General features: G+C 38.6%; 1 protein-coding gene across 1 annotated transcript in view; it reads right to left on the minus strand.

The window, feature by feature from the left end:
- Positions 1-20,654, minus strand: part of ADAM32 (ADAM metallopeptidase domain 32) — a 91,783-nt gene that overhangs the window by 13,552 nt on the left and 57,577 nt on the right. Inside the window, exons 13-17 of the mRNA XM_045587784.1 lie at positions 12,671-12,776; positions 10,866-11,049; positions 8,503-8,586; positions 3,997-4,087; positions 2,839-2,998 (exon numbers count right to left, since the gene is read on the minus strand). Of these exons, the coding sequence (XP_045443740.1) occupies positions 2,839-2,998; positions 3,997-4,087; positions 8,503-8,586; positions 10,866-11,049; positions 12,671-12,776 (625 nt within the window). The remainder of the gene's footprint in view (positions 1-2,838; positions 2,999-3,996; positions 4,088-8,502; positions 8,587-10,865; positions 11,050-12,670; positions 12,777-20,654) is intronic.

A 20,654-nucleotide genomic window follows, 5' to 3' on the forward strand; every position in this document is an offset into this window, starting at 1 on the left:
CTGCAGCTCCGCGGGGGTCCGGCATCTGCTTCGTGGGGCTTCTGCCAGGATTTCCGTGGCCCCACCTGCCCAGAGGCCGGGCATTGGGGCTGTCCCGCAGTGCACAGGCCACGGGAAGCGGGACTCTGGGGCTTGAACCAGAGGGGCAGAGCCTGAACTGTGGGAGGGAGTGCAGACGCCGGCCCCTGGGTAGGGGCTTGGCCTTGCCTAGCCCAGAGATTGCGGGAGGGGAAACTCAGGCACAGGAATTACTAGAATTACTAGAGTTAAAAGCAGGGACGTGGGCACAAGGACAGACATGGAGTGAGCAGAATGAAGGTGAACACCAGTGGAGAGGAGGGTCACGGAGTGGTGTATGCAAGGACGTTCCCTGAACGTGAGGAAGCATCCGGTCCATAGGGTGTACTTTGCTGCCCTCAGAGGCATCACAAAAAAAAGTCCTTCCACAGAAAGTCTGAACCCAGGCCGAGGGCAGGGGTGGGCCAAGGTAGCACGCAGGCACTGGAGACCTTCGAAGAGACTCTGAGCAAAGCTGAGGTGCCCTTATGGGTGAGGCCAGGGTGTAGCTTAATGCATTGTTGGGTGGTCAGGGGCCTAAAGTATATAAGCAAAAGCAAAATGACGTGACAGGCGTGAGAGGAGTAGGAGGTGTAAAGGGGGGTAGCCAAGATGGCTGCCCACATGAACCTCATCCCAGTGGCAAGTGCAAGGGTTTGTGCTCAGAGCATTCAGGTAAGGCCCCATGGCGAGGGGAGGGATATTCACGCAATGGGTCACTTGTATATGCTAAAGTGCTTGTATCCAGAACATATACAAAATACTCAAATGCAATAATAGGGAAACAGCTCATTTTAAAAATGATTAAAAGATCTGAATGACTAACAAGACAACCCAATTAATAAATGGGGTATTTCAACTAGAATTACCATCTTCCAGTCATTTCCAACATAAAGGAAAACAAAGAAGAAATACCTGTTTTACATTCTTTAAGCCTTTTGGAAAAGAGTTACATTCTTTAAGCCTTTTGGCCATGTACATATGTAAACCTACAAGAAAGGTGATACTATAGACCTGTAGGGAATGGGACTTATAAAGGAACTAGTAGCCCTGTGCACCAATCAGTGTGCCAGTAGCTCGCCAGTAGCTCGTTGCAGCCCTCCAGTAGCTCTCCACCTGCTGCCCCGCTCTCCTGTACCTTCCCCCACTCTCCTCCTGCATGCTCCTGCTCATAGCTTGCTGCCCTGCCCCCTCCTGTAGCTCTCCACTGCCACTTGTAGCTTGCTACCGCACCCTCCTGCTGATCCGTGATCTGGTTATTATGCGGTTGGTCAACATGCTTCACAGCATAATGACCATTTTCATATTACATTTTTATTATATAGGATGCCCGACAAATGTTACCATGGCAAAACTGAAAGTGTCTACAGTGTTACCAAGTATGCTGTTGACATTGTGTAAACAGACAGGTTAAGGGCAAGTTTCTCCCAATAAGTAAAAAAATTGGAAAATTTTATAGCAACAAAAATAAATCACATAAATGGAAACTAAAAAAAAACAAAAAACAACAACAACCACACAATTTAGTCATGATTTAAACAAGAAATCATACTGGAAATTTCTAATTTTTTGAACAAAATGTCAATTATAAATTGATATATAAGGACCTTGGTTGGTATGGCTCAGTTGGTTGGAGCATTATCACATACACCAAAAGGTTGTGGGTTTAATCTCCGGTTGAGGTGCATGCAGGAGACAACTGATCTCTCTCTCTCTCTTTCTCTCTCTCTCTCTCTCAAATCAACTTAAAAAATTATATACAAGGAGAAAGTTTTTAATTTTATAGCATATGTTGGAAAATAAGACTAAAAAAGTAATAAAGCCTTAGAATGAAGAAAAATTAAAACAGGAAAGGTAAATAGAGCACATAGGAGGAAAGGAGCATAATTTAAGGGTAATATACACAAAGAAAATATAATATCTTTACAAAATCAAAACCTGTATTTTTCAAATTACTAACAAAATAGAAAAATCTCTGAGAAAACTACTCATGAAAAAGAAATACTGATAAAAAGAAAAGCAAAATTAGAATTAGAAGAGATAATATATCTGTGAAAAAGTATAAATATGTAAAATAATATATAAGTCTATATATGGCACATGGATAAGCCACATGTAGTAAAAATATGTAAGATATAACAACTTTCAGTGTAAAGATTGTCTGCACAGGTAGGAAATAAATAGTAAAAGCGAATTGCAGCTATAAATGTAATGATCATTTCATAAGAGATATAAGAAAAATATTAGTATTTGTTTTCTAATGGTGGGTAAATAGGTATCTGCATCTTGTTCTATGTCTTTCTTTGAATTATTTTTTAAAATAAAAATATATTTCAAGCTTCCTTATAAATTAAACTTCTGAAGACTTTACCCAGAGAATCATTTTAAAGCTATTTCTTCTATGACTCAGCAATGCAAATTGAAATACTGCATGTGTGAAAAGGTCCAAAAATCTGTATTTTAATAAATATTCTGGTGTTTCTCCTATAATGTGACAGAGGTTACTGAGAACCTCTACAGTATTTGCAAATAAATAGATATAGATATATTAGAATTCTTCCTCTCTCAAATACCAAGGCAATGACTTTGGATAGTTACTTAAACTACACTCCCAAATTTTGTATCTCTAAATTGAGACTATTCAAAATTATCACATATTTAAATGATATACTGATGTAGTAATAAAAGTCCTTATAAAGTGTATTGTTGCTGCTCACAATAATGCCTTATATATGACTAGATTCAAGTAATATAAAGTTTAACTTCAGAATACAAATTTACTTGCTACTTTTGGATTCCTCTTCCTTGCTGAACCACCTTTTCAGACGTTTCCATGTAATAGCTGTTAAGATTGCAATGATGAGGACAGGTAAAGTGATGTATAAACCTAGAAGCCACTGGTTCTTTGTAGATTTCCAAAAATCTCTTTCCATGATTAAATCTAAAACAAAAAGACATTAAAAAATCAGAGTAAAACAATTTAGCTGTCTACTTTTACTCTTAAGCTGCAGCAAACTAAGTCCCTTGAAGCTCTTATTAAGATACTTGAGCAAACTTATAATCATTGTATTGAACTGTGCATCTAGTAGTTTGCTTGCTTCTATTTCATTAACACTGAGTCTGCCCCCTGAGTGTGTCCCTCATGCCATATGACCAGCACCTAACATATATTATTTCAATAAATATTTGCCAAATGAATGCATGAATAACGGAAACTAAATTCATGGTGAACAAATACAACGCTGTGCTAGCATCCCTCTATGATCTCTACAGCAGCAAGTTGTTGGTTTTTCTAATTTAAACTGTAAGCTTCTTCAGAATAAAAATTATCTTCAATTTCTTTTATTTCTTCCATAATGAACACATAGTAGCAGAGTAATTGTGTAGAGCTGAGATCACAGCATCAATTATAAAGGAGGAAATATTGAAAGATAGTCTTAGCCAAAACTGGTTTGGCTCAGTGGTAGAGCGTTGGTCTGTGGACTGAAAGGTCCCAAGTTCAATTCCGGTCAAGAGCATGTACATTGGTTGCGGGCACATCCCCTGTGGGGGTTGTGCAGGAGGCAGCTGGTCGATGTTTCTCTCTCATGGACGTTTCTAGCTCTATCTCTCTCCCTTCCCCTCTGAAAAAAATCAATAAAATATATTAAAAAAATAAAAAAAGAAAGATAGTCTTAAAGGAGGAAAGTCAATGATATCAATCAATAACAAATTTAAAAGATACTCTCAGCTTCAATCATAATATCTGAAAGTTAATATTAGAAAAAGCGAGCAAAATTAAAAAGGCATATTTGGTTTCCATTTCTTGAAAGAAGCCTATTTACCTTTCAATTACAAATAGTCATTTCTTCCTAAGTGTCAAACATCTAACTTTGTTTTTGTCATGATAAGCTATTTGAGAATTGTATTAGCTGGATTTGTAAGGAGACAGACACTTGCCTGTTATTGTGTCAGCCTCTCTGAATTTTGTATTGCAATCGTCACCGCTCCAGCCACTCTCACAATGGCATTCCTTCTCAGACGTGCACACCTAGGACCATTTTTTATATGTTAAATGATCATATAAAAATATATTCTCATAAAAAGTAATATTATCAAATGGATCATCAAGCTTACTTGTATTTTTATCTGATGCCATTCTATTTATTATATTTACGTAGAGAGATAAGCCTATAAACCAAATACTTGATTTCTTAGCTTAAATAACATGCACACACAGAGAGACACAGGCATACACATACACACATGACATCTAAATAAAGCTATGAATTTAGGCTCACAATATTTGCATCAAGAAAATTTTACATCTTGAAATGTTCACCTGAAATTTTAGTGTGCAATTTCAAAAACGCGTTCTTAAATTCCAGTGAAAGATGCTTCCAGTGGTGTGCCAGAGGCCGGCTGGTACCACTTTCCAGAGCTGAACCTCTAAGAGCAGGGTCATTGTCCTGTGGTAACTTGAAATATCTGCACTTACAAACGAGGAGTTCACCCTCTCCCAGGAGTAGTTTTTAAACATGTATGAGCATAACACTGCCTAAGCCATTATCTTGTTTTATTTTGTTTGCCTTTATTTGTTTGAATTTAAAGCAAAAGCTTTTTGTGTTACAAGAGGAACTCATTAGGAACTGATGGTTTCTGCTACTGGTAATTATTATATCATAGCAAACACCTTTATGGTGCCTACTATGTGAGTCACTTTATACAGATTTACTCGTTAAATCCTCACAACAAGCCTTGAGGTCAGGACTCCATCATTCCTACTTTACAGATGAAGAATCTGGGGCATAGATATTTAACTTGCCAAAAGCCACACAGATGGTAAGTGATAGAGCCAGGAAACCAAGCAGTGGAGTTTCAGAAACCCTGCCCTGACTACTATGCTGCTACTTCTCAACGCAATATAAAATATCACTCAGTTTCTAAGATTTCAACTTAAGAACATGAAACTAATTTCACTGTTCCAAGCTTAAATGTACAGGGGGAAAGTACTCTGTTCAAGGTATCCAATGCTCCAGATTCTGTCATATAACCTTCATATTGGAAGGAAGAAAAGGAGGAAAGAGAGAAAGAAGGGAGGGAGGGAGAGAGGAAGAGGGAAGAAAATTAACCCTTTAATTAATAGTCAGCACTCCAGCAGAAAGTTTGTCCATAGAGATAATGAAGAGGCTTGAGAGGTTGGGTACAAAGTGAACAAGTGCCCAGCTTCCAGCAGCAGAGCAACTGTGCCTTCCTTACCCAAAGCCAGTGAGTGTCTCCCTCAGCATCGGGTGTCAGATAAACCAGCTCCAGCAACCTGTTTATTGATAGGATACAAAGGGCCACAACTGCAGGTGTCCAGATGAACAGCACTCAGAAGACAACTGGGAACTTGACAGGCCTTCGTAGTGGGACACAGAAGAAGCCTCATTACATGAAACCGTTAGGAATGTGAGCAAAAACTCAGTGACCCCACCATGTAAATTTAAAGGCCATGTGTTCCCTTCACGACAGAACGACTCATCTAGGCATCAGCAAAGAAGAGAGTCTTCTATTTCCTCAGAGGCTGCACAGGGATAAATAGCACCTTGATGACAGCCCAGCCGCTGGGCTTTCACCACTGCACCATAGACCTACACAGCTGCAGGTCAGCAACAGCAGAAACAGCCATGAGGAGAAGCACGCCAAGCTTGCAGCACATAAATTAGCAAGAAGACTGAATGTTTAAATGCAGAGCTATAATCCAGAAGGAGAAGCTTCAAAGAAATACTCAAAAGTAAAGGGATGAAGATGATGACCAGTCCTCTAAGGGTGAATTTTGAAGATGGGCATTGGGATACTCTCTTGATTCTCTGCCTGTTGAGATGTAATTTTCTTACATCAGACTTTCTAACAAGCTCAGTGTTGTTTTTATATCATGTCTTCATTGTTGTTATGTCATTTTTTATTGTTTATTAATGAATTTGTACATTATTTTCACATACATTTTACTAATTTCCTTTCATCTGTGACACTTCAGCAATATTAAAATATTTCCTCTAGTTAACTCCCTTTGATGTGTATGAATTTCAAGCACCAGGCCACTAGTCATTATACAATTATCTATAATTATAACTAATTGTATATCTCCTAAGAAACTACAATATGCCAGCCTTAGCTGGTTTGGCTCTGTCAGCCTGCAGACTGAAAGATCCCGGGTTTGATTCAGGTCAAGAGCATATGCCCAGGTTGTGGGCTGGATCCCCAGTAAGGGGTGTGAAGGAGGCAGTCAATCATGATTCTCTCTCATCATTTATGTTTCCATCTCTCTCTCCATTTCTGAACTCAATAAAAAAATATGTATTTTTTAAAACTACATTATGATGATGTTGATGATCAACATAATTTGATGAACAAGAATAGATCCAGAGAGATGGCAGGGGCCATCCAAAGGACTTGTATGCATGCATATTAGCATAACCAATGGACACAGACTCTGGAGTGGTGGGGGCTAGCCTAGCAGGTTTGGCTCATTAGATAGAGCATTGGCCTGTGGACTGAGGGACCTAGGTTTGATTCTGGTCAAGGGCACATGTCTGAGTTGAGGTCTTGATCCCCATAGAAGACATGCAGGAGGCAATCAGTGATACTTTCTTATCACTCATGTTTCTATCTCTCCCTCTCCCTTCCTCTCTGAAATCGGTAAAAATATCTTTTTATAAAACAAAGACTTAACTAAATTCTGCCTTCAAGAGACTGACTTCAGTTTTAAGAACACACATAGGCTCAACATAGAAATTAAAATATATTCCATGAAATCAGAAATTAAAAGAAAGATGGGGTGGGTAGCTATCTATCTATATCTATCTATCTATCTATCTATCTATCTATCTATCTAGCCAGCAACCACGACGAATGGAACAACTGACTACCAGTCACTATGACATCCACTGTGGCCTGCCTACCGGCCTGATCAAGGGGTGGGCGCCGCTGGCCAACCTCCTGCAGCGAGCCGAACTGCCCCTGACTGGACTCTCCCACCCTGATCAAGGGCAGGGCCAGCCAGCCAAATACCCCCATACACCCCTGCCCTTCCTCTCAGCCAGCCCCATCCCCAGTTAGCCAACCCCACCCCTGATCTACCCGTCCCACCACGATAGGCCCACAGCCCCTCCCCCAGCTGGCTTCGCCCCTGATTGCACCCCATCCCAATAGTAGGCCAACCCCCTGCAGCCCCATCCCAGCCGACCCCTCCCCAATGGGCTCCCACCACCCTGATCGGCCTGAAGTTCCTCTCCCTGGCCTGCTCCACTCCTGATCTCTTTCCCAACCCATTAGAGGGCGGGGTCAGCTGGCCAACCTCCTTCAGCACCTGGCCCTGCCCAGTCCCACCCCAGATTGGCCCCCAACCCTGATCATGGGCAGGGTCAACTGGCCAACAACCCATGGCCCCTCCCCCAGGCCTCTAGCCCCCAATCGGCCCCCAACCCCAATCAGTGGGTCCACCAGCCAATCACCCATGGGCCCTCCCACCAATTGGTCTGGCCCTGATCAGGCCCCAATCAGGGCCTGCCAGCCAACCAACCTCCCGCCATCTCCTCCTCATGACAGGCCCAGCCCTAATCTGCCCCAACTGGGGCGGGGCTGTCTGGATCCCACCCATGCACAAATTAGAGCACTGGGCAATCTACATAATAAAGAGCTAATATGCTAATTAGAACAAACAGCAGAAGAACCATCCCAACGACCTTCCAAACGAAGCTGGGACTGCGAGAGCCAAACCCCTTGCACAAATTTCATGCATCGGGCCTCTAGTCCTTATATAAGACAAAATAGACTTCAATCCAAAATAGTGAAAAGATAAAACAAAGGTCATTATATAAAGATAAAGGGTCAACACTTTTAAAAGACATAACAGTCATAATACACACACTCAACTGTGGAGCACCTAATATATTAAGCAAATATTAACAGATCTGAAAGAAGAAATTGAGAGCAATATAATAAAAGTGGGATACTTCAATATACCACTTTCCACAACAGATATTAATCCAGACAAAAAAAATCACAAAGCAATGTGGTGAGGAGACTAACTGAACTAGGTATGTAACTAAACCCAGGTAAGGCCCCCGGGGATATGTAACCGAATCCAGTTAAGACCACTGTGTTAACTTCTAAAATTCTGGTGGGCTTGTGTAGAAAACTATTTCTCTTGTGGCTGCCCAAGATAAGCCTGTAAGTTTTCTTGATTATTAAACCTGCCACCTACCAATTGGAATGGTCTGCCTTTTTCTTCAGTCTCTCCCTACCTTCCACATATGGGGGCCAGTTTCAGGTTATACACATGAAGCTTGGCAGGAGGTTGCAACCCAACACTAGCATGTAGTAGGAACCCAATAAATGTTGAATAAATTAATTAGTGATGCTGAAAACTGTCCAAAATTAATGTGATTTGGGGAAACATATGTCAATCATGTGCTTACTTACTCCATGTCCACTGCATTTTGCTGAACAATTAAGGGAATCCTTCTTAAGAAACCTCGCTTCTACACACTCACGATTTATGCAAACCTAATGAAAAAATTTCCAAGTCAGAGAAGTTCAGCTATCTTCACATTTTAATCAGTAATTTTATAACATAAGATCATAACCATTCACTGCAAAAAAAAAAAAAAAATATATATATATATATATATATATATATATATATATATATCCATTTAAGTACTGTTTTGCTATACCCCACAAGTTTTTATGGTTTATTGTCATTTCATTCAAAATATTTTTCAATTTTTCTTGAGATTCCACCTTTCAGAATGTGTTACTTAATCTCTAAGTATTGTGAAATTTTTCACATAACTCCAATGTAAACCATACACTCTGGGTGATAGTGATAAGTCAGTGTAGGTTCAACTATTACAAATGTACCAACAATGTTTTATAATATAGGATTAATAGTATCATTAAAGGTTACCTAGTAAAATTTGTTTTCACACATTATCACTGAAAAAATTACCCATGTTATGGAAAAGATTCTATTCTTACTATATTGCCAACTGAATAATATCAAATCATCTTTTGATTTATTTTCCTTTTAGAAACATATTTTTATTTTTTTAAAAATAATTTCACAAATCATTTTGTAGCTCTACTCTGCAGAGAATTATGATAACAATTTTAATTATTTTTTAACTTATTTGTATTGTTGATACTCACTTTAATTCTTATTTTTATTGTTGACACTATTATAGCTCTCCCCATCCTCTCACCCCTTCCCCCACCTCCACCCAGCCTCCACACCCTCCTTCCATTTGGCCATCACCATGATGTTGTCTGAATCTATTGGTTATGCATTTATGTTCTTTGGCTAATCTCTTTACCTTCTTCCTTCCAATCCCCTTTCGTACCCCCCTCTTCACAACCCCTCTTAGCTGTCAATCTATTCCATGTATCCATATCTCTGTTTCTATTTTGTTCACACAGATTCCTCATATAAGTGAGATCATATGGTATGGGCACGTGGGCTGTTTCCAAATCTTACCTATTATAAATTACACTGCTATGAACATAGGGGTGCATATATTCTTTCTGATTGGTGTTTTTGGCTTCTTAGGCTACATTCTTAGAAGTGGGATCACTGAAACATTGAAATTCTGAAAAGGATCCTATAATATATAACATTGTTTTGGCTCCATGGCCATTTTTAATTTTCTGAGCTGCAGAAATATTAATATAATAAAATCTGGATTCCCTCCCCCCTTTATAAGGCATATGACCCTATTAGAAGTTTCTCTAAGTGCACATCAGTATATGAGTGGATAAAAAAGGTGGTACATTTACACAATAGAATACTATGCAGGTGTAAAAAAGAAGGAATTCCTACCTTTTGCAACAGCATAGATGAAACTGGAGATTATTATGCTAAGTGAAATAAGCCATTTAAAGAAAGACAAATACCATATGCTCTCACTTATATGTGGAATCTAATTTAAAAAAATAAACTGATGAACAAAATAAAAGCAGAAGCATGGAGAACTATTTTATTTTTACTTGTTTTGGCTTCATGGCCTAACTATATCTACCAAGCTCCCGGTCACAGCCCTCCTTTGAGAAGGTATTCGTGACTCCTAGGCAGGAAGCAGCAGCCTGGCAAAGATCTGGTCAGGAATAAAATGAAACTTTGCAGTGAATTTATTCCCTCTATGTTTTCTCCAGATTTGTGTCGGCCTCAGAAATAATGACTTATAATAACAATACATAATAATAGCCAACCTGTATTTAACTCTTACAATGTGCTAATCCCTTTACACTGTTATCTAATTTAATCTTCTCATTAACCCCACAGAGTAAAAGCTATCATTATGCCCACTTTACATATAGTTGTAGTATCTCAACTGGTTAAGCAACTAGCAAGATGTCAAAACATAAGAAGTGAATAGTTGATTCTATGCAGTATGAAAATTAACTTGTGATCTTATCTCCTGGCCCACAAAGAGACACATATTACCCAGTTTTACTTTTATTACTTTCCACATACTACTTTTTACAAGAAGAAAAGTGAATTTCCATGCTAGAGAATACTTAACTACAATGTATTTCCAAAATCTCTCCCCTCCCCACCCCAATCCTAAAATAGTTGGTATTTTCCTTGTTCACAACATTCAAATTCTGAAAAGGATCAAACTGTTCCATTTCCCTCTTAATATCTGGAGCCTTACTAAAGCTTATTTTCTCTTTCTCCAAATATTTAAGGTTATATAGCACTACAAATAAATTTAAAATTTGATACTGAAAATGTGTTAAAGCAATAAATTTAATTTAATTTTTAAAATAAATTTTAGATCACTTACTCTCTCAGTATCACATTCAGAACCATCATTGACCACCAGTGGATCTACCACTGAGCCATGAAGACTGTAGTCTAAAGTTATACATATAACATTTCGTACATAAGCGTAAAGCACAGCAACATCTTTTTGAATGTATGGAGTTCGAGTAGGGTAGGTACAAATTAATCTTCCACATATAAGATTCCTACAAATATAATAACATTATATTATTATTATTATTATATATTAGGCATTTCTTGAAAATGCTTCAGATTTGCTTTCTATGAAAAAAATATAAATAATGGTTCATAATATATGGCAACATGTTTAGGAAAAACGTAATGCTTTAACACTAACACTTAAAGTAAAAAAGTATAAAGCTGTTGATTACCTTCCAATGCTACTAATGGCCTTTTATTCACTGTGCGGATTTATATCTTATTGTCAAGTAATCAATTCATGCAAGCACTTTATAGGATCTTATGATACACAAAATAGACTCATACCCTTAAATGTCATGTTTTGTTGAGTTGTTCATTTGAAACCTGAATGATTTGGTGGACCAATTTCACCCCAATAAATTCAATTTTTAAAAAGGATAATTGTTTGTTTGTTTAAAAAAATGAAATTAACAAATTCTTAGAGATATTTAAGGTGAGGACACATTCCTGACTGCTAAATTACATTCCTGACTGCTATATTACTTCAAAGAGAACAAGCCATCTGAGTCAAAGCTTACAAGTTAGTAGGATTTTAACAGAGTAAGGCATTTCTAAACAAAAGTAAAAGCATAAGCAAATCAAGGAAATATAAAACTACATAATATATTTACTTGCCTACAAATTCCATAAGCACAAGGGCCATGTGTCATTTTCTAACTAGTATCTAGCCCAGTATCCAGCACATAGGTTATTAATAAATGTTTATTAAAACAAATTGATGACCAATATGTCAAAGAGCTGGCTCTTCAGATGCAGGAAAAGATTTATTTTATTAATTTACCTTTACTACTAAAGTACAAATGTCTCCCTCCTCCCCCAATGAACTTTTTCCAACTTGCACCTGCAATCCACGCCTCCCCCACTTCCAAGGTCTGCACCACACTACTGTCTATATGCTCGTGGGTTATACATACATGCATATACATGATCTCACTCATACATATGATCTAATGAACAAAATAAACTGATGAACAAAACAGATCCAGAGACATAGAAGCACGGAACAAACTGATGAATCTCAGATGGAAGAAGGGTTGGGTGGGTGGGAGGAGATTAACCAAAAATGAACGTCATTTTAAAGACACTGGGCAGTCTTCAACTTAGGCAAGCAATTAAATGAATGAGAACAGTATTTTTATAAAGAAAAATGAGCAGGCTCAGAAAGGAAAGGTGCAATAGATATTAGTTTCAATTACTTATTGGATTTAGGAGCCTATGGTCATCTACATGTGCTTACAACTGGATGTAAATTTAAGCTTGTAGCACAAGAAAGATGTCAGAGCAAAGATTTTGACCTGAGATTCATTCCCATACACATGTCATACTTGAAACCACTGGCATGAATGACACATAGAAAGAAAAACTAGTTCTGGCCAGTGTGACTCAGTTGGTTGGAGCATCATCCTGTACACAAAAAGGCTGTGGGTGCGTTTCCTGATCAGGGCACATTCCCCAATCAAGGCATGTATGGAGGCAACCGATCAATGTTTCTCTCTCGCATTAATGTTTGTCTCCCTCTTTCTCTCTCTCCCAAAAATCAATTTTTAAAAAACTAAAGACAAAATCTTATTGAACAAAATTATATTTAATATTTGCATAGCATACCTCCATTGGCAGAATTTATATTGGCCTTTTTCCTTACCGCAGTTCCCAAACCTATCAATTTGAGATTGTATTTCTTCATAGCAGGCAAATGGAGCATTTTGTGAACCTGTCAATGTTTAAAATATATTTGGATTAAAATTCCCTTTCTTTTTCATCTTCTTTGCCTCAAGATATTATTTCTCCTTTTCCTTTATTATTTAATTCAAAAAATGTTCCCAATGAGGTTGTTGAAAAATAGAAAAATTAAAGTGAAAGGGTAATGGTCATGTTATTCCTCCTTTCGCTTCATTTTCTGTTCTTTTCATCACAAAAGATATAAGGGGTAAGAAGAATCACAGAAGTGTAAACCATGGTCTGTGAGAGAGAGCAATAAAAAGATAACACAAGAAAATTATACTTGTTCTCCTAGATTTTGAGTAAAAAGCCAGGTCTATAATGTAATCTCATTGAATAAACCTCATTGTATCTTCAAGAAGTCTTTTAAAAAGGACCAAAATTGCCAATCTTTATATTTAACTATTTTTTTACTTTGTTACTATATTAGTTTTTTATTGTTTTGCAAAAGACTACCAAAATATTGGTAGCTTACAACCCATTTATAATGTCAGTTTTTAGAAGTCAGACGTGCAGCAAGGCAGAAGTGATTTCTCTAACTCAAGGTCTTATTAGAAGTTATCCGCTGAGGCTAAAGTCTTCCTGTGAGCTCACTGATTATTGGTGGAATTCAGGGTTGTTGTTTTTTCTTGTTTCCGTTGTTGTTGGAATTAATAGCTTCATTTTCTTACTATCTGCCAAGAGTTGATCTTGGCTCCTAGGAATTTCCCCCAGGTCTCAGTCACATGTCCTTTCAAAACATGGCAGCTTAGCCCAACCACCATTGTTCAGTGGTTGAGCATCAACCTATGAATCATGAGGTCATGATTCAATTATGTCAGGTCACATGCCCGGGTAGTGGGCTCGATCCCCAGTGTAGGGCATACAGGAGGCATCTGATCATGATTCTCATCATTGATGTTCCTCTCTCTCTCCATCCCTCCCTTCCTCCCTCCCTCCTTGAAATCAATTTTAAAAAATATAACACAAAAATGCAGCTTATTTTTTCCAAGCCAGCAAGAGAATCTGCCATCTCCCATCTTTTAAGTGCTCACATAATTAAGTCAGACCCACTCAGAATAATCTCAATTCAATCAAAGTTAACTGATGGTGGACCTTACACACATCTTCAAAACTCCTTAGTCACTATATAATGTAATCACAAGGATGATATCCCATCATATGTTCACTGTTTCTGCACAAATTCAAATGGTACTATCCAAAGCATGTATAGCAGGAGAGTCTGGGGGCCATTTTAGAATTCTGCACAGCCCAGTTACCTACTCTAAGATGAGTCTCACTAAGCATAACTGCTTCATCCACAAAGCAGATAATAATGTCTACCTCAGTAGATTGTTATGAGGATTAAGACAATGCTTATTTAGTCACTGTTAGTTCTCAGCTAATCCTTCTCTATTTTTAAGATCAAGAGGTTTCTCCTGCCGAAACTGGTTTGGCTCAATGGATAGAGCGTCGGCCAGTGGACTGAAAAGTTCTGGGTTCGATTCCAGTCAAGAGCATGTACCTTGGTTGCAGGCACATCTCCAGTGGAATTGTGCAGGAGGCAGCTGATCAATGTTTCTCTCTCATTGATGTTTCTAACTCTCTATCCCTTTCCTTTCCTCTCTGTAAAAAATCAATTATATATATATATATATATATATATATATATATATATATATATATATATATATATGTATATATATATATTTAAGAGGTTTCTCCTGTTTACCTGCCCTTTCCATGATTTACATTTCCCCCCACTATTTTCTTAATGTTTTATCTTCTCCTAACTCAATATCTTTCCACCATTTTTAAACATTGGTCCATTGTATATATACCATAAAGACAGGCAATATTATTTTTTAGAATTATATATATATATATATATATATATATATATATATATATATATGCCTAAGCATTCATTATTTCAGAATGACCTGTACAACCGGTTTCTATGACACATATTAAGCAGGCAGGCAGGCAAGCAGTTAAGAGCCAGCAGTCCTGGATTGTGAGAGGGTGCAGGCCAGGGTGAGGGACCCCTCCCCCATGCAGGAATTTCATACACTGGGTCTCTATTGTTTAATAAGTTCAATTGTGACTCTGAGATGCCAGGTTAGGAATGTCAATGCAGAAATTGTTAAACATCATGATAATATCCAGGGAAATTCAGAAATTGAGTAATTCAGCCCAGTTTGGAGAGAAACTATAAAAAAATATGTTAGTCACAGAGAAATCAGATGAATTCTGTTAAAAGTGATGTTTTTCATCTGGCCCAATTCTTATTAGTCCATCTATTGCACTTAAAAGTACCAATGAACCATATTATTAACTTCCCCTTCAAAGCTGCTCATTAGTTAGGGACTTTGTCTCAGATCAGTCTGAGTTTTCATCAGATGAAAACACCGGAAGAGCAGCACTTTGCAAATGTGAAATCACATGTTAAATATTCCCTTAAGTCCACCATACTGACCAAGTCTACTGAGTAAAAGAATTTGCCCTTTGATATTTCAAATAATATAATTAGATTCTCTGCACTCTATTATCAAAGAACTAGAAGCCCAATGCACAAAGATTTGTACAAAAATAGGGCTTTCTTCCCCTGGCTTTCAGCACCCAGTGGGCTCGCTCTGGCAGCCTGTGCAGCAGAGACGGTAGTGGCAAACCCTGCACACTCCAGTGTTGCTTCCTCCTCGCCCTCCTTCTCGGGAGAATTCCTCTGTGCGGCACTGGCATTCCCGGGGAGCTGTGGAGGGCAAGAGGTGGGGGAATGAGGCAGGCTGGGAGGATTGAAGAGGTTGAGTGCACTAGTGAATTTCACTTTCCCATTGTGAAAGTGGGATGCAACTGGCTCCCTTTCTCATTCTCTTCCTCCTCTGCCCTCCACTTTCTACCTTCCCGCCCTCCCTCCATGCCCATCGCCCCTCCCCTCTTGATTTGACGAGATAGGGAGGAGGGAGATTTGATAATTTGGGTTACTGTGTAGGTGGCCTCTTTCATCTATTCAAAACAAAGCTGAGCTGCCTGCCACTGCCATCACAGCCGCCACCATCTCACTTTGGCTGGCCTGGGGTTCCTGGGGAGTACTAACTGTACACCAAGCAAGCTCCCACATACATCTGTGCCTGTGGGGCTGCTCTAACACTAGGGTTTTGCTTACCAGAGCAGCAGGGCGGGGTGAGGTAGAGGGAGATGACAGACCCTGGGAGCTATGACCTCAGGCACAGGAAGGTTGCCTCTGAAGCTGGAGGCTACCACAGGGAGGCTGCAAGGATGGTTGACAGGTGTGGAGTGCAGCAGTGAGGCCCTGAGGAGGTGTGCTGCCCAGAGCCCTGGAGTGGCCAGGAGGTGCTGCCATTTTTGTTGGGTTAATTTGCATACTCAGTCCTGATTGGCTGTGGGCATTGCGACGTTACAGTCAATTTACATATTTCTCTTTTATTAGTATAGGTATGAGGTACAATAAAATACTGAACATAACCTAACATCTGACTCACCTCATCTCATGACTAATAGGCATTTACAAGTGAACATATCCTAAAACCAAATTCTGTTTTACCCCTAAACTTGTTTCAGTTTATGAAGCCATTTAGGCAACCAAATATTCAGGCTAACACTTAGGGATCATCCTTTATTTACTTTATCCCTCATTTCCTACCTCTACTATGTAATCCAACTTTTATTGACATTGCCTCCTAAATACAGCCTGTGCATGGCCTCTCTCTCTCTCTCTCTCTCTCTCTCTCTCTCTCACCTTCTTCATGGCCATCAAAGGCACAAACTTCATTATAAGATGACTAAGTTCTGAAAAATCTAATGTATGCCATTTAGGTGTATTATGTACTTACAATTATATACTAGAAAGTATCTTACATACTTGAAGGTTGCTAAGAGATCAAATCTTAAATATTCTCACCACACAACAAAAGGCTTGGTAATTATGTGACATGATGAAAAATATTATCTAAATGTTATGGAGCTAATCACTTTATAATATCTGAGAATCAGATCAACACATTGTAAACTAAACTTATACAATGTTATATGTCAATTATATCTCAATAAAGGTGGGGGTAAGAAAGACTTAAATATTAAGACTTGTAACAATAAAAGTCCTAGAAGAAAACATAAGAAAAAAAGCTCCTGGAGGAGGTAAGATGGCGGAAGAATAGATGGACGGATTCTGAGCCCTCTCCCAAAGCAGAAAGAGAGAGCAACTGAGGGTCTTGTGCTGTGAGTGTTTATCGGCAAGCTGGGGGACAGTGAACACCAGAAGAAACTGCTGGGGGGCTGCTGACAGAGGTGCCCCTCACAGGGAAGCACCCACGAGGGCTGTGTCCCTGCCCGGAGCTACCTACCAGCTTGGACAGTGAAACCTCGCCATTTTGAGAGGTAGATAGGATCGTGTCAGAGGCCTGAATATCCACAGCCTCAGCGACCACCAAGCATCTGTGACCCCCAGAACGCGGATCCCAGGCGGTGAGAACACCTGCCCTCACAGGATTGCCCCACTGCTCAGCAAAAAGGTCAGATTTCGCGGGGAGAGGGTGGAGAGCCCTCGCGGCGAAAACAAAAAGCCTGCGCGCACAGAGCGAGCTCGGAAGCTGGAGGACAAGGGCGGTGATTACAAGTAGAAGCCCCCGCTGTTGGGCTGTTGTCACCCTTGAAAGAGGACAGGGCTCCTAACAGGGGAGATATCTAAAGAGCAACACATTTGGATCCGGCTCAGAGGGATATCGGAGAGTTGCGGGAGATTCCAGTTGCTCGGACCTACCCCCTACCCCCCTCAGTAGTTCCAGCTTCAGAGAAGACAAAAAAAAAAAAAAAAAAGCTGGAGAGGTTCAGAGTCTGGAAGTCAACCTAGAAACACTGCCCCCAGAGGCTAATTCACAAATTGACTCTAGTGTAATAAAAACAAAGCAAAACCTGCCTAAAAATCAGGACTGGATCATAACAATAGAGGAAGCGAATGACCTTCATTACTGCAAATTTTAATTAAATTTTTTAAATTTTATTATTATTTTTTTAAATTTTTAAATTTTTGTTTTCATTATTTGCAACGTTTACTCAAGAAACTATTTTTTTTCTTTTTCCTCACTTGATTTTATCTTGATAATTATTACACTGTATATGTAATCAACATTATTACTACTACTAATTTACCTTTTTCATCTTATTTTCTTTTGTTTATTTTTATTATTTTTATTTCATTTGATTATATATATATATATATATTTTTTTTTTAATTTCAGGATTACTGTTCTACAGTCTTTATCTATCCTTCTTTCTCCAACGCTTTATTCTATCTCAACCCTACCTTTATGCCTTCACCCTCTTTCCAATCTTTTCCTTTGATACCCTGTTTATCTTAACCCTTTCCTGCTCTAGATTTCCCCCATTCCTTCTGTCTACCCCCTCCTAAAATTTCACCCTACTTGTATATATCTAATTTCCAACTACCTGCTCCAAACCCATTCACACCTTCCTCGCAGTTGTCCTAAAAACAAAACAAAACGAACAAAAAAAAAACAACAGTCTTTCTCTCTAACTCTTTGAAGTTGTATGTTGAATGTTAACTTTACTGAAGTTGTATGCTTTTCTTTTATAAGATTGATTTGCCTATGCTTTTTGTTTGATTGTATGTTTTTGTTAGCTGGGTTCTAGTCACCCTTATTGGTGGTTATTAAAATCGCAAACACATTTCTATTCAGTGCCTTGTGTGTTGTACCTGGTTGTGTTGTATTTTGTGCCTTTAAATCAAAGCAGGAGAGAGAGAACTACACAACCAGACATCCTAGATCATGGGGAGACCAAAAAACAGCCCGCATATGAAAGAAAAGCAGGCTTCACCAGAAAAGGAAGTAAACGATATAGAGGTAAGAAACCTACCAGAGCAAGAATTCAGAGTAACGATCTTAAGATGGCTAAAAAGAATGGAAGACAAATTTGACAATATGAGTAAGACCCAAGAGGAAATGAAGATGACTCAAGATGAAATGAAAAACGACATCGCTACTATGAAGAACTCAATAGAAAGCATCAAGAGCAGACTAGAAGAAGCAGAGGATCGCATCAGTGAGCTAGAAGACAAGATGGAAAAAAATACCCAATTAGAGCAGCTTCTAGAAAAAAAAATTAAAAAGCAGGAGGAGAGCCTACGGGAGCTTTGGGACAATGCAAAACAAAACAATATTCGAATAATAGGGGTTCCAGAAGGAAAGAAAACCGAGGTAGATATGGAAAACGTATTTCAAGAAATAATGACAGAAAATTTTCCTGAGATAGAGAAGAAAAAACCCACACAAATCCAAGATGCTCGCAGAGTCCCAAGCAAAATGGATCCCAGAAGACCAACACCAAGATATATTATAATTAAATTGGCAAACACCAATGACAAAGTTAGAATCTTAAAAGCAGCCAGAGAGAGACAGAAAGTTACATATAAAGGAACCCCAATCAGACTAACAACTGATTTCTCAACAGAAACTTATCAGGCCAGAAGGGAATGGGAGGAAATATACAAAGTCATGCAAAGAAAGGGTCTGAATCCAAGAATACTGTACCCAGCAAGACTATCAATCAAAATAGAAGGGGAAATCAGGAGCTTCACAGACAAAAAAAGACTAAAGGAATTTATCTCCACCAAACCAGCAATGCAAGAAATGCTAAAGGGTCTACTGTAAAAATAAAGAAATAGGAAGCAAAGAAGGAACACAGGGGTATAGAATAAAAATGGCTTCAAATGAGTACCTATCATTAATAACATTAAATGTAAATGGTTTAAATGCTCCAATCAAAAGACATAGGGTAACAGATTGGATAAGAAAACAAGACCCATACATCTGTTGTCAACAAGAAACCCACCTCAGAAAAAGAGATGCACACAGACTGAGGGTGAAGGGATGAAAAAAGGTTTTCCAGGCAAATGGAAATGAAAAGAAAGCCGGGGTAGCAATACTTATATCTGACAAATTAGATCTCAGAGTGAAGGACATAACAAGAGACAATGAAGGCCACTTCATAATACTAAAGGGAGCAATCAAACATGAAGAAATAACCCTGGTAAATATATATGCACCCAATACGGGAGCACCCAAATACATAAAAAAAATTGCTGGAGGACATTAAGGGAGAGATTAACAGCAATACAATCATAGTAGGAGATTTTAATACCCCACTGTCACCCTTCGACAAATCATCTAAACAAAAAATCAGCAAAGAAATATCAATCCTAAATGACTCACTAGACCAGATGGAATTAATTGACATCTTCAGAACATTCCACCCCAAAGCCACAGAATATACATTCTTCTCAAATGCACATGGGACATTCTCAAAGATAGACCACATTTTGGGACATAGGCAAAGAATCTTCAAATTCAAGAAGATAGAAATCATATCAAGCATCTTCTCAGACCATAATGGCATAAAACTGGAAATTAACTACAATAAAAATAATCCAAAGAAATCAAACACATGGAGACTAACAGCATGCTATTAAACAAGGACTGGGTTACCAGAGAAATCAAGGAAGAAGTTAAAAACATCCTGGAAACAAATGAGAATGAAAACACAACAATCCAAAATCTATGGCACACAGCAAAAGCAGTTTTGAGAGGGAAGTTCATATCCTTACAAGCCTATTGCAAAAAACTAGAAAAAAGTGTAACAAATGATCTAACTCTACAACTCAAAGAGTTAGAAAAAGAGCAACAAGAAAAGCCCAGTGTAAGTAGAAGGAAGGAAATAACAAAAATCAGAGAACAGATAACGACATAGAGACCAAAGAAACAATACATAAGATCAACAAAACCAAGAGCTGGTTCTTTGAAAGGATAAACAAGATAGATGGACCTCTAGCCAGGCTAACCAAGAAACAAAGAGA

This window comes from Pipistrellus kuhlii, unplaced genomic scaffold (assembly GCF_014108245.1).
Source record: "Pipistrellus kuhlii isolate mPipKuh1 unplaced genomic scaffold, mPipKuh1.p scaffold_m20_p_3, whole genome shotgun sequence".
NCBI lineage: Eukaryota > Metazoa > Chordata > Mammalia > Chiroptera > Vespertilionidae > Pipistrellus > Pipistrellus kuhlii.